Here is a 13,717-nt window from a genome sequence, read left to right on the forward strand (position 1 = left end):
TTTGGTACTGGGAGTCATCCTAGTGGTGGGAGAATGTCTGCCATTTGGTGAACACATTGGAGCACCTACTGTGTTCAACTGTGCGCTGACCAGAGGGCCTTAGAAAGGCCTTTGGGGAGAGGAGTGCAGAGTGAGCGGGGGTCTAGCAGGAGCTGTGACCTCTCACTGCTGGTTGTGGGACTGGGTTCTTAGCCCTAGACCTGGAGGAGAGATGGTACTAGAAGGGAAATGAGGTGGGGCTTTAGTGACAGCCCTGAGGCCCAGGGCTGGGGCAAGGCCATCTCTGGGTCCCACATATTTCAGGGAGTGAATGCTGAATGATTTCATCAGCCAACATGGGGTTCAGCTCAAAGCAGTGACTGTAGAGAAGCTATTTGGAACTCACAGAACAGAGACTCCAGAATCCCTATAGCTGGGAGTGTTGAGGGGCTGCTAGCAAGGGCAGAGGTAGAGTACAGATAAGACATTTAGCAAACCCTTCCCAAATATCTTTCCTGTACAAGACTCTGCCTTGGGCATGGGGTGATACAGTTATAGTCCCTGCCTTCAAAGCTGAAATTTATTTTCAGGACATAGAGGGAAGAGAGTGGGAAAAGCATTCCAGGCAGAGCAAACTGTGGAGAAAAGCATGAAAGTGTGAAGGAGCCTGAGGTTTTCTCAGAATGATGAGGATTTTAGTGCGGCTCAAGCTGAGAGATGCCCAGAGATTCGGGGAGAGCTGGGGAGAGTAGGATAGTGACAGGAGCTGGACAAGATAGTGCAGTGCCACTGCTTCTCCTTGAGAATGAAAGAGCTCCTTGGGAGGACCAGAAGACCCAGCTCTGGCCAGGGCAAGTCTCCAGTTTGAGGGAGGAGATCAAACCTCAGTGTGGGTAAATCTGAAGTCAGAGGAGGGAGACATGGCTCTGGCTTCAAGAAACAATAGTCTGAGGAGGAAGACATATTTTGGGCTAGGAGAATGAGACTTCTTCCCTCAGGGAGCCCCTAGTCTGAGAGGGAAGCTGCCCCAAGATGCCTGTACAGTGAGCAGCCCCAGTAGAGGAGAGGGATGGTTAGCTGGTAGATCTCTGAGAGGGCTTCCTGGAGGAATGGAAGTAAGGAGAAATGGGGAGAGAAGTCTGTCATTCTCTCCTTTCCAGTGACCCCTGCCCTCCTCCCCCAGGTTCACGGACCAGGATGAACACGTCGTCCAGCACTGCTTCCACTACACCAGCACGGTGCTCACCAGCACCCTGGCCTTTCAGAAGGAGCAGAAGCTCAAGTGTGAGTGCCAGGTGAGTGAGCTGCCTTACGCCTCTCTTGGGGACAATGTCGCCCAGCTTTCAGCCCCAGGGAGTCATCTACAAGGGAAAAACCCATGTCTCCACCGCAGAGAGATTACCTAGTGCCCTAGAGGCCTCTTTCAGAGGGAGGTCAGTAGTTTCTTAGAACAGCGCCAAAGGCTGCAGGCACTGTATCCCTCTAGTGTTCAAGTTGGGTACTACAGCAACATCTGGGTGGTTGGAGTCGGAGGTGAATGCATATCTGAGACTCAATATTTCTATCCATCTTCACTGAGGCTATCCTCCCGCTCCTTCACTTAGTAGCCAAATGATATAATTAGACTCTGCCAGTCTCCAGAGAGTGTCCTCAGAGCCCTAGGAGATGAATGAGAAGACCCTGGGGCTGTTGGAGGCAGGGGGCTGAAGAGGGTTGCCCCCTGTGAACCCATGTGATCTCCATTTTCTCCATTCCAGGCTCTTCTCCAAGTGGCAAAGAACCTCTTCACTCACCTGGGTGAGCGCATTGTCCTCCTCCATACCTAGCTGTGGGGTGGGAGTTGGGGGCTGGAGTTTTGGGGAGGAGAGGTGGGAGAGCTTGGCCTCAGTACTACAGCCTGTTCTCACCACTGCCCTGGACGCTTCTTCCTCTCACAGATGACGTCTCTGTCCTGCTCCAGGAGATCATCACAGAGGCCAGAAACCTCAGCAATGCTGAGATGTGAGTGAATCTACCCCGAGAGGGGCAAGAGAGGCCCCAGGCCTCAATCTAATGCTCTCCTTGTCTCCCCATTTTTCCCTCTCCACTGCCTTCTTGTGGGACCCTGTCACCTTTTGTGTGATCCTTTATTTCATGCCAGTGTCCTTCACTAGACTGTAACATCCAGTTACAGCAAGGGTGGGGCTCTCTTTGCTAGCCATGGGTCCTCAGCTCCTAATACAGTGTGTGGCATAGAGTAGGCGCTACAAAAAAAATCATTGGTCTGGACTAATGTCTGGAGTCAGCCCATGCTGAGAAATTTCTCACTAGTGAGCACTCCTTCCAGGCCTCGGAAACCCAGGCTTTGCCTCAAGTCGTGAGAAGTGGGGGGTAGTCAGAGAGGGATGTCAGGGTCCTGTGGACCAAAGCCGTCTCCCCACAGCTGTTCAGTGTTCCTGCTGGATCAGAATGAGCTGGTGGCCAAGGTGTTCGACGGGGGCGTGGTGGAGGACGAGGTGAGGCAGGCCCGCGAGCAGGGAGTGTGTGGCCATGGTCCCAGGGTCCGGGTGTCCGCAGGGGGGACTGGGGAGCAGGCAGGACAGTCGATGGTCTGCTCTGTGTCCGGCCACTAACTTCTTCCTCCCTACCCATGCCTGCCCCGGCAGAGCTATGAGATCCGCATCCCAGCCGACCAGGGCATCGCGGGCCACGTGGCGACCACGGGCCAGATCCTGAACATTCCGGATGCGTACGCACACCCGCTTTTCTACCGTGGCGTGGACGACAGCACTGGCTTCCGCACGCGCAACATCCTTTGCTTTCCGATTAAGAATGAGAACCAGGGTGCGAGCTCCCGGCGGAAGGGCGGGCGGGGCGAGGCCTGAGGGGCGGGACCTGAGCAGGGTAGGGCAGAGCCGAGCAAGAGGGTCCGCAACCCTACCCCACCCCACCGCTCTAGCGTCCCTGAGCAGAAGGGACAGGGTTTCCCAGACATGGGACATCCCTTGAGGACACCCTGGGAGGGCAGATCCCCGCCAGACACATCCACCGGCCGGTCCTAGCCCCTCTCCGGCTCCCAGAGGTCATCGGTGTGGCAGAGCTGGTGAACAAGATCAACGGACCATGGTTCAGCAAGTTCGATGAGGACCTGGCCACTGCCTTCTCCATCTACTGCGGCATCAGCATCGCCCATGTGAGTAGGGACAGGGGCAGGGCCAGTGCAGGACGCTCTGCCCTCCTCTTTACATTGGTTGCCCTTGCTCTATCCAGACCCGTTTGTGCCCGACCTGGGAGTCAGAGCCCGGCCACTGGATTGCTATGCCACCTTCAGTGTCTGCTGGTCACTTCTGGCCTCAATTTCCCCTCCGAAAATTTACTATTTACCGTCCTGTTCCATTAGCCTCCCAGGACCACGGGAGATCCCAGTTATTATTCACCCAACCCCGCCACCCCCCTTCCTCTGGCAGCAACCGCCACCCAAGCCCCTGGTCAGCTTCTTTTTGGGAAATGTTGGGTCTCATTGTCCAGAGCTGGCAGCTCTGGCCTGGGACTCTAACCCATTGGTCCCCAACACTATCCCTCATCTTGCTTCTTTTTCTCTGCTGTGGGCCTTGGGGCAGGCTCCAGAGGGGATGCAAAGTGCCAGATGGAATGCTAAGAGGCCTTGGGAGGAGGAGAAAGGGGACGTTCTGATAAAAGTTGGCGGGGGCTCCCTACTCTGGGCTGAAGCTCAAAGGCCCAGCCCAGGACAAGAAGAGGGATTCTATCTGACCCCTATGTCCCATTCCTGGGCCTTCTGAGGTATCACGGCCACCTTGCTTGAGCCTCATCTTTCCCTCTCTCCCTTCTCCCTCAGTCCCTCCTTTACAAGAAAGTGAATGAGGCCCAGTACCGCAGCCACCTCGCCAACGAGATGATGATGTACCACATGAAGGTGAGGCTTGCAAGGAGCTTCTGTACGTCTCCCCAGAGTCTGAAGGTCCCCTGCAGCCCACCTGCTCCTTCCTTTCCTTCCCTAATCCTCATGGGCCTAGGACGGGCCTGAGCTTTCTGATCACCCTCTCCTGAAGATAAGAAGATAGGCCCAGTGCAATGCCTGGCCTCTAGCTCTTTCAGGACAGCCTATTCCAGGCACTTTCTGGTTCAGCCCCAAGGCTGGTGGCAGGACTAGCCCAGAGAAGAACCTAGGTTGGCCAGTTGCTTCCCATGTCGAGGGATAATTCCCATTTGAGGAATGACTGAAGGCTGAGAGGCCCACTCAGGGCCTCTCCCACAGCTCCCCTGGGGACAATGATCCTGAGTCCTGGGAAGTCCTAATTATGATGTTCTATCCCATTTCCAGACTCTGTGTCAGGCTATGTGGTGGTCATTGCTGATTTGAACATTTCCTCTTACCTGTGTCTAAACCAAAGTGTCCCAGACTGTGTGGATAGGGTCAAAGCTGTAGTAGGAAGGATTGAGGTTGGACTCTGAAACAATACCTCCAAATAAAGAATCTTCAAGTTAGTGTCTATGAAAGCCTACCATGGTTTGGGGGTATCACAAAGGGGTGTCTTCTGTCTTTGCTGAGGGTAAGCTGTTTACAGATGAGGGTGGTCTTCAATAAAGAGGCACAGTAGGTAGGCCACAGGCTGTAAGGGGAGGGTAGCGATCTCCTGCCCAGTGTCAATCATGGAGTAGATGGCCCAACTAGCATGCACTCTGGGTTAAGGGTCCCCCTGCTGTGGGAATTAAATGGATGGAGGTCATCTTCTAATCCCTGGCTGGTCCCCTGTAGGTTTCTGATGATGAATACACCAAACTCCTCCATGACGGGATTCAGCCTGTGGCTGCCATTGACTCCAACTTTGCCAATTTTACCTATACCCCTCGCTCTCTACCAGAGGATGACACTTCCATGGTGAGCTTCCCCTTCTTGCCACCCACTGGACTATGGAGGCAGAGGGTGTGCAGGCAGAGATTTAAGTTAGATGTGTACAGGAACTTCCTGGCAAACCAGAGTCATCAAGGAAGGCTATAGCATCTCCCTTAGAGATGGAGTGAGCATGTGGTCTGCCAGCGCGGGCCACAGGGCCTGCCCACAGGCAAGGGGCTGGCTGAATGATTGCTGAGGGCTGCTCCAGAACCAACAATGCCCAGGGCATGGAGCCTCAGGGTTGGCACCTTGCTTCCCACTTTTTCTAAGATTTTGTGTGAATTTGGTTCCAAGTGTTCTTAGATCCTATATTTATAAAAGTTCTTGGCTCCAAGAATGCTTCGTGCTACCATTTTGTGGTTCTCTAGTATAGATCTAAAGATCTAAGACTCCAAAATTTTGGAGGCTTCAAGAAGGGCCAAAGCAAAGGCCCCATCTTGAAACCGACAGTCCGTCTGACCTCTCCCTTCCACCTTCCCTAGGCCATCCTGAGCATGCTGCAAGACATGAATTTCATCAACAACTACAAAATCGACTGCCCAACACTGGCCCGGTGTGTGCTCTCGGCCCTCCCCTCTAGGGCAGGCAGCTCTGTCTCTGCCCACTTCTGTCCTTTACTCTCACGTCCACAGCCTCCAGCCTTCTGGGAAGTGGTCTCTCTGGGACAACTAAGGAAGACTCAAGTCTTGTGGGAGTGGGGAGGATCCATGCATGAGAGGCAATTCCTGGACACGGGGACCATGAGGAAAGGAAAGGAATGGGGCAGGGCAGAGCCTGCAGGGCTGCCTGAAGGAGGAGAGCCTGAGGCCCCTCTCCTGCCCTCTCCCCTCCTCCAGGTTCTGTCTGATGGTGAAGAAGGGCTACCGGGATCCCCCTTATCACAACTGGATGCATGCCTTCTCTGTCTCCCACTTCTGCTACCTGCTCTACAAGAACCTAGAGCTCACCAACTACCTCGAGTGAGTGGCTGTGTTTACCCTGTCTGCTGCTGGGGTCCCCTTCTCCGGGACAAGGAAGCACCTCCTGTATGGCAGGCACTTTACATGCATTGCCCCATGGGACCATCTTAATAGCCCAGTGAGGAAGATTGCATAGCCCCATTTCCTGGGTCAGACTCGCTCACAGTCACATACCTAGGGAGTGATAGGCCTGCCACACTCCAAACCAGGGCTTCTTTCCAGGAAGGGGAACTAGGTGTCCCGAGCTCCTGTCTGGATGCTGGGCATCTCATCCTGCTGTTTCTCCTCTGGGGGCCTGGGAAGGGAGCCCTGGCTGGACCTCTCTCCTCTCTGTCTCTCAACCAGGGACATCGAGATATTTGCCTTGTTTGTTTCCTGCATGTGTCATGACCTGGACCACAGAGGCACAAACAATTCTTTCCAAGTGGCCTCGGTGAGACCCTGTCCTCCTTACAGTGGGAATCCTCCTCGGGGTGTCTGGGAGTGTCACTTCTCCAGCCTAAGGAGAGGTGGGAGCTGGTGAGACCAGGAGCTTGAGGCTCTCCCAGGTTTTGTGCTGGACTGTGAGATGGGGGTAGCGGTGGGAGGAGCAGGGGAATGCTTAGCTTAATATGGTGGTTGCTTGGATCTGGGTGTGATGAATGATCAAGTTTTCCTGGATTTTCCAGAAATCTGTACTGGCCGCACTCTATAGCTCCGAAGGCTCTGTCATGGAGGTACCACCACTCTGCCCCAGCCCCCCACTTTCCACCCACTCCCCCTATATCCTCCTGTCCTCCTCATTCCCTTGATGCAGATGACTTACAAACTTAAACTGTGACCCAGCTCCTCCTGTTCCCGAACCCTGCTCTTCGAGAGAGCTGCAGCCACCCCCAGAGCATGTCTGGCTCATTTTCCTAGATGGGCTTGGAGGGTGCAGGTGCAGATGGGAGTATGAGTCAGGCTGAGGTTATGCTGGAGCCCAAGTTTGCAAAGGGAGGACTTGTATTTAGTATGATTCTCTCTGTAAGTCTGGGAATGCACCGTGCAACCCTTCTCTGCCAAGCCTGGACAGGATCCACTCTTATCCCACTCAATTTTGCCTTAGATTCTTTAGTTTGGGTCTACCCACACCCAAATGGGGGGCTTCTTGGGGCAGGGACAAAATCTGAGACCCCTCTGAGTTCCCTGCACTTGGCACAGGTCTCGGCACAGTGCGAGAGCCAAAATTCCAATGTCACCTTGCCCCATACTGCCCCCCACCTCTAGAGACTGGCCCTGCTTGTACACTCCCAGAGATGAGGGACTCGCTCCCTCCTGGGATGCCTGGTGGCAGCCCTGCTTCTGCCCTCTGCACCCTGGGCTGAGCCAGCTCCTCCTCCTAGTGACAGCCCTTCAACATCAGGAGACAGGGGCTCTGCCCTCACCTCATCAATGCCTTTCCTTGTCAGCAAACAAATCTTAGCTGCATTAATCAGTGTCTAAGGACTCTGAGGAATCATTTCAGAATCATTCCAACTTGAAAGACCCTTAGAGTTTACCTTGTCGTGTCCCTCCATATGACAGCCGAGGAATCTAGGGCTCAGAGCTGGCTAGGGCCTTGTACAGGTCACACCAAAGATGGGAATAGAGCCCAGAAAGGGCACTAGCACCCTGACTCCCCACTTCTGCCTGCTCTGCTCATCTTGGGGATCGGGGCTGGACCAGGCCTGCTCCCTCTCTTGGGGTCAATTATGAGGGGAGCCCGCCACCCCGGCTGGGCCCCATCACTCCTTTTCCCCCAGAGGCACCACTTCGCTCAAGCCATCGCCATCCTCAACACCCACGGTTGCAACATCTTCGACCACTTCTCCCGAAAGGTGATAGGGCCAGGGTCGGGGTGAGGGGATGGAAGCTGGGAGATGGCTCAAGACAGGAGAAGGGCTGATGGGTAGAGGTTCCTCAGAGCCGGGGAGGGGGAAAGGGTGTCTGACAGGAGGGTGCGACATCTCCCCACCCCCACTCAGGACTATCAGCGCATGTTGGACCTGATGCGGGACATCATCTTGGCCACCGACCTGGCCCACCACCTTCGCATCTTCAAGGATCTCCAGAAGATGGCTGACGGTGCCTGCCTTTAGCCCTGGGCCTTGGAGTTGGGTGGGACTGCCAAGAGGGGGATTTGCCTGGAGAGCATCCCCAGGAGTTTAGACCCACCCCCTCCAGCATCAACCTACTGTGAAGACCCAGCCTGGCCCCTCGGCTCCTATCCAGGGTGCCGAATTCCCCAGACCACTTTGGGGTGGGCCCTGGGGGCCTTGTCCTCAGAGAGAGGATGCTAGGAGGCTGAGCCCCACTCCTTGACCCCATCTTCTCCCCAACAGTGGGCTATGACCGAACCAACAAGCAGCACCATAGTCTCCTCCTTTGCCTCCTTATGACCTCCTGTGACCTCTCTGATCAGACCAAGGGCTGGAAGACCACGAGGAAGATTGCAGTAAGGGCTGCCCCATCTTGGCTATATTTTGGGGAGACATATCTAGACCACCCCAGGGGGACAGACGGGGAGTTTCAGAAAGGGGCATAGACTCACCAAGGGTCACACAGCAAGTCAGTGGCTGGTCGGAGGTGGGCAATCCAGCCACACTCTCCCCATCTGGGGCTATCCCTTTGCCAGGCTGGGGATGGTGAGGATGGACCCTGAGGTGGGGCTGAGGGAGGCCTCAATCTGCCCCCTTGGGAGGGGGCTGTTGAGGAGCTTGGGTAGGTGGATCCCACTCACAGGATTTGATGAGAGTGTTGGCCTTTCAGGAGCTGATCTACAAAGAGTTCTTCTCCCAGGGAGACTTGGTATGTAGGGACTAATCTCAGGGTGTTCAGGTTGGGGGTGGGTTCCTGGCTTGGACCTGGGAGGGGCTGAGTTAGCCTGACCTTGGTACCAAGTAGAGAAAGAGGGCCAGGCCTGATGACTTCATGCCCATAGGAGAAAGCCATGGGCAACAGGCCAATGGAGATGATGGACCGTGAGAAGGCCTACATTCCTGAGCTGCAGATCAGCTTCATGGAGCACATCGCAATGCCCATCTACAAGTGAGGGGGCTCACGGGGACTTCTGGGGACTCTGCACAGAGAGGGTGGGATGGGTCAGGGCTGACCATGGCCATCGCAGCAGACAGAGGTGCTGGCTTGGCCCAGGCCAGCTCCAGTGATTTATACCTCTACCTCTGGGCAATGCTGTCTCCTGCTTTGCCCCTAAATGAACACTTCATCCTTGATCCCCTCTGGAAAGAAACCATCATGCTCTCCTCGAGTGTCCAGTCCTATGCCTCACACTCTTATAGAAGTTCTACCTGTGGTATAGCCCTAACCTTTCTTGCTGCTCACAATCTGACTTCTGACCTCTATCCCTGCCCCCATGCACCCCCAGGTTGCTGCAGGACCTGTTCCCTAAAGCAGCAGAGCTGTATGAACGTGTGGCCTCTAACCGTGAGCACTGGACCAAGGTGTCCCACAAGTTCACCATCCGCGGCCTCCCAAGCAACAACTCGCTGGACTTCCTGGATGAGGAATACGAGGTCCCTGAGCTGGATGGCACTAGGGGCCCTGTCAATGGCTGTTGCAGCCTTGACGCTGAGTAAGCCTTTCCCGGGACCTTTCTTTGCCCAGGCCTCCTCCCAAAACCCTCCACTGGCCTGACCAGATGCCCCGGGAACAGAGCAATGGGTCCTGGGTTCTAGACCAGAACTTTCTGTGTAACCTGGGCAAGTACTGACCTTCTGGGCTTCAGTGTTCTTTGTATAATGGAAGCAAGACTTCTAGCCTCACCAAGACTTTATTTGTCCTCTGAGAACATAGGAGTGACCCATGAGCAGTGGGCCCTGCTCTGTACCTCTGACCACACCTTGGCAAGTCCTCTCCAAGCCACTCCTCTGTGGCAGCCTGGGTGGTTTCTCCTGGGCCCCAATCCTGCCCCACCAGATCTGTGCCCTTTTCTCCTCTCCAGGGTCCTCATGCCAGGAGAAGGTGGGACATCTCAGTGAATAGAGGTTGGGTCTTAGAAATAGTCATTGGCTCTGTGAGAGGATGGGAAATAGCCATGGGGCCATAGGTTGAGAGAGACCTAAGGACCACCACTAACTTCTGGTGGGGACGAGGACCTGGGGTGATTGATACAGGGACCTCACGAGGAAGCTGCCAGAGGGATACACTCAGTGCTCTGGGGAGAGGGGGCTCAGGAAGAAAGCAGGATGGGAACGATGGGCAGGAAGGATCCCTGGGCTGGGAGACCGGCCCCTGTTGAGTCAATGCTTCTTCCTGACTGTGCGAGCCTGGGCAAGCCCCTTCCCCTATGGGCAAAACAGGAGGGTGAGACAATCGGTTCTCTGAGACCCCTTTTAGATCAAAGTCTCCATAGCTCCGTGGAGTTCCAGGAGAGGCTGTGGAATGCCCCTGCCACCCTGAGTCCCTCAGAGGCCCCCTGAGTGTACTCCCTTAGCCTGAGCCCCTCCCCCATTCCTACAGCCAGAGAAGAACCTGGCCTCAGCCCGGGCAGGGTGTCTCTCCCCTCTTCAAGGCCATATCCACCCATGCCCCAGGGCTTGGGAGACCCCATAGGGCAGGGTCTCTCCAGTGAGCCTGGCAGCTTCTTCCTTCTCTTTTGTTCTGTACTTGTTGTGGGGTGGGGGGAGGGGGGCCACCTGCCTTACCTATTCGGAGTTGCCTTTAGAGAGATGAGTTTTTCTAGGATTCTGTGCAACTGTTGTATATGGTCCCGTGAGCTGACCGCTTTGTACATGAGAATAAATCTATTTCTTTCTACCAACTCTCCCCCGTGGGGCTGTTTGCAGACTTTGTGCATATGGTTGGGAGAAAACAGAATTGGGGGAGGCACATGTCCATTGCAACTCTCTGGCTACCGGAGCCCCCACCCCTGCTGCCTAGTCCCTCTTCTGGGGGAGTCGTAGACCTATTGGGGCACCCCTGGGTCAGTCAGTCCTATGCCAAATTGTGGGGGCTTAGGAGTAGACAGCAGATAAGGAGGCCTGGGCATGGAGCAGCGAGAGGTCATGTTGGCTGGCAGAGATTGTGGACTGAAAAAGGAGAACTGAGGGCCTGAAACAATCAAGGAGGTTGCCTGGAGAAGGTGATCTTCTGCTCCTCCTAGACCCTCTGCCTGCTGACCTCCTCTGGTCATGAGCGCCCACACAGCTAGGGCCTGGGCCTGTGAACTGCCTTCTAGCCACAGGGATGTGTCCACATAAGTCCTGCCCTCAGGGATACCCCTGAGTCTGACTCTACACCAGACGCAGCCCTGGGGTGTGTCTGTGGAGTCATCACCCCCACTCTCTGGGCTGCGAAAGTGTTTGCCTCTGCATAGACAGAGGGGCAGAGTCCAGACTGGGGGCCATGAGGAGGCTCTGCCTGGAAAAGTCTCTAGATGCCATCCCCTCACTTGCCTGCATCCCTCTCATCTCTTCTCCCTGTTCATCTCTCCCTGATCGGTAAAGGTTGACATGTTAAGGGCTGGCCACTGGGGTCTCCTTTCCTGGGGGAGGGAGGAAGGGGAAGGCTAGGAGGAAACAGGGACATCCTGCCTGAAACCACTGGGGTGTCAGCCTTGCCTTTGGGCCTCAGAGCCTGTCTGCTTCTCCTGCCCCACAACTTGTTAGGGTTTGGAATATGCTCCTCTGGGCTGAATGGTCTCAAGGCCTCTAGCCTTCCCTTGTGGGCTTGGGTTCCAGGCCCCTCTCTTGCCCAGGCCCCACTTTGGGCTCCCCCAGTCTGTCTGTCCTCTTACAGCTCAGGACCCAGTCTGACCAGTGGGCCCCAGGTAGGTGTGGTAGTCAGTTCCTGGCCCAAGACTGACAGGAGAGGGCTATTCTGACGGTGCCTAGCTAATACCAGTAATGTAAGTACTCCTCTGACTGTGACTCCCAACCCAGAATATGTGTGCATGTCCCTCTTCCACAAGCCTTTGGGCGAAGGGGAAGCACAAGCAGGGTACAGACCCTGGGGCCTTACTCTCCCTCCTGCATGTGATGGTTGTCCCCAGCCCAAACTTCCCTTGAAGCCTATTTAATCTCATCCAGGCCCATGCTGTCACACATCTCTTGCCACCAGATCAAATGAACAACTCACAAATATTTTATCATACATACAGGACCCTGGGCTGAGGCCCAGAGCTAACTTTGTCCTTTCTCTTGATCTGGAGGGTCTAGCATCCTGGTGGAGAAGACAGACACAAACTCAGAGCCCACAGGCCATGACAACCCTATGGGATGCCTGGCCATGGGGCTCCAGGTAGGATCATAACCCTGAGAAGAACCACAGTAAGGTTTGGAAGATGAGCAGGTGTTGCTTTCCTGAGAGTGAAAGGGGACAGGCACTCTTGGTAGCAGAAACTGCTCATACAAAGGCTCAGAGGAGAGGCGTGACTGGAAGGGAAGGGGATGGAGAGATGGAGGGGGAGATAAGGCCAGATCAGGGAGGGCCTTGAATGGCAGGCTGCGGGGTTTGGTTTTACTTCGTGAGCTGTGGGGAGCCAGGGAAAGATTGTCAGAGGAGTGGCTCAGACATCATCTGAGAAAGATCTTGCTGGAGAGCAGAGAAAGCACTGCAAGATGAGAGCTTGGTCAGGGCTGCTCTCTGTGCCCCGGTCTGGGCAAGAGAAGGAGGAAATCGAGACACTTTGGATTGGCAAAACTTGGTGACCAGCTGGATGGGGGTGAGGGCAGAAGGAGGACGGGGAGGTGCACCAGAAGGTGGGGGTCCATGTGGCCCCATGAACCCTGAGGGGCTGGCTGCTCAGCGCCACCCTCACCTGCAAGCAGGTGTTGGGTGGAGCTCTCTAGCAAGAGGTGAGTTTCCTGGGAAAATGGGCAAGGTAGCTATCTGGCGCTGCGAGGGGAGTCGGGGCAGGATGGCGGTGGTGAAGGACGGATGCGCACGCGTGAGCAGGTGAGACCGACAGCGGAACTGACGGCGGACGGCGGGAGGGTTGTACCTGTCCACAGCGCCTGCAGGCTTCCCGCAACAAGTCAGAGAACACCGGGCTTGGCCCCAGGGCTTCTTGTAGCTGCCCTGCCCGCCCAACTTAATGGTTTCATTTTACATGAACTCTCACAATGATTCTGTGGAGTGGGTACTGTCATATCATTCTGTAGCCAAGTAGCTTGAGGTTCAGGGAGATTAAGTAATCTGCCAGGACTGGAGTGTGAACCCCTCCTGCCTGATTCCCCTCTAAGGGCTCTTTTTCTCGGATAGAAGGAGATTCAAGACAGGGTCTCTGTCTCTCTGTCTCTGTCTCTGCAGGACTGTCATGGGGGGTAGGGGTAGTGAGCAAGAGGGTTGGGGCCCCAGAGAAGGATCTGAGGTCGGTTCTGTGCGTGCCTTGGAGCGGGTGGGGGCGGGGGGAAATAAGGGGTGAAAAGGGTGGGGGCTTGTAGTGCAGTTCTTGTCCACTAGGTGGCGCCCAACTCCTGTCCTCACTTCCCCAGAGATCAGAGAAAGGTCTGTGGGGTGTGTGTTGTGGGGCTCACCTCACTCCTGTCCACTCATACACGCCCCTCTCATACTCACAATCACAGAGGCATTCTCACACAGACACACACGCTCGTTCTGTTTTACACGCAGACACACTCTTCATGCAGGCTCTGCACAGCCTATGCAGGATACTCTATACAGACTCTACAGGGAAAATGGAAAATGTTTCTCAGGGGCCTCCAGCCCCTTTAGCTTCTCTCTTTACAGGACTGAGGTTCATTAATTTTACCTGAGTGAGACCCTATGTCCCATGGGGGTGTCTCCCTGCTGAGTGGCCTCCCTCTGCAGAAGGATTCCTGGGAAGGCAGGACCAGCTTTGTGATCAGGTTCGGGCAGAGCCCCTCTCCCCGGCATGAAATAACTAGGCGAGGGCACTTTAAGGCTT

General features: G+C 55.2%; 1 protein-coding gene across 1 annotated transcript in view; it reads left to right on the forward strand.

Annotated features, from left to right (window-relative positions):
- Positions 1 to 10,590, forward strand: part of PDE2A (phosphodiesterase 2A) — a 65,241-nt gene extending 54,651 nt beyond the window's left edge. Inside the window, exons 12-29 of the mRNA XM_023521674.1 lie at positions 1,163 to 1,274; positions 1,737 to 1,776; positions 1,917 to 1,980; positions 2,402 to 2,474; positions 2,625 to 2,802; positions 3,039 to 3,151; positions 3,815 to 3,892; positions 4,736 to 4,858; positions 5,356 to 5,426; positions 5,710 to 5,832; positions 6,178 to 6,265; positions 6,501 to 6,548; positions 7,596 to 7,670; positions 7,818 to 7,917; positions 8,175 to 8,287; positions 8,602 to 8,640; positions 8,774 to 8,880; positions 9,218 to 10,590. Coding sequence (XP_023377442.1) covers positions 1,163 to 1,274; positions 1,737 to 1,776; positions 1,917 to 1,980; positions 2,402 to 2,474; positions 2,625 to 2,802; positions 3,039 to 3,151; positions 3,815 to 3,892; positions 4,736 to 4,858; positions 5,356 to 5,426; positions 5,710 to 5,832; positions 6,178 to 6,265; positions 6,501 to 6,548; positions 7,596 to 7,670; positions 7,818 to 7,917; positions 8,175 to 8,287; positions 8,602 to 8,640; positions 8,774 to 8,880; positions 9,218 to 9,428 — 1,756 coding nt within the window. The 3' untranslated portion in view covers positions 9,429 to 10,590. The remainder of the gene's footprint in view (positions 1 to 1,162; positions 1,275 to 1,736; positions 1,777 to 1,916; positions 1,981 to 2,401; positions 2,475 to 2,624; positions 2,803 to 3,038; positions 3,152 to 3,814; positions 3,893 to 4,735; positions 4,859 to 5,355; positions 5,427 to 5,709; positions 5,833 to 6,177; positions 6,266 to 6,500; positions 6,549 to 7,595; positions 7,671 to 7,817; positions 7,918 to 8,174; positions 8,288 to 8,601; positions 8,641 to 8,773; positions 8,881 to 9,217) is intronic.
- Positions 10,591 to 13,717: the final 3,127 nt, after the last annotated feature.

The sequence above is a fragment of the Pteropus vampyrus genome, unplaced genomic scaffold, assembly GCF_000151845.1.
Source record: "Pteropus vampyrus isolate Shadow unplaced genomic scaffold, Pvam_2.0 Scaffold311, whole genome shotgun sequence".
NCBI lineage: Eukaryota > Metazoa > Chordata > Mammalia > Chiroptera > Pteropodidae > Pteropus > Pteropus vampyrus.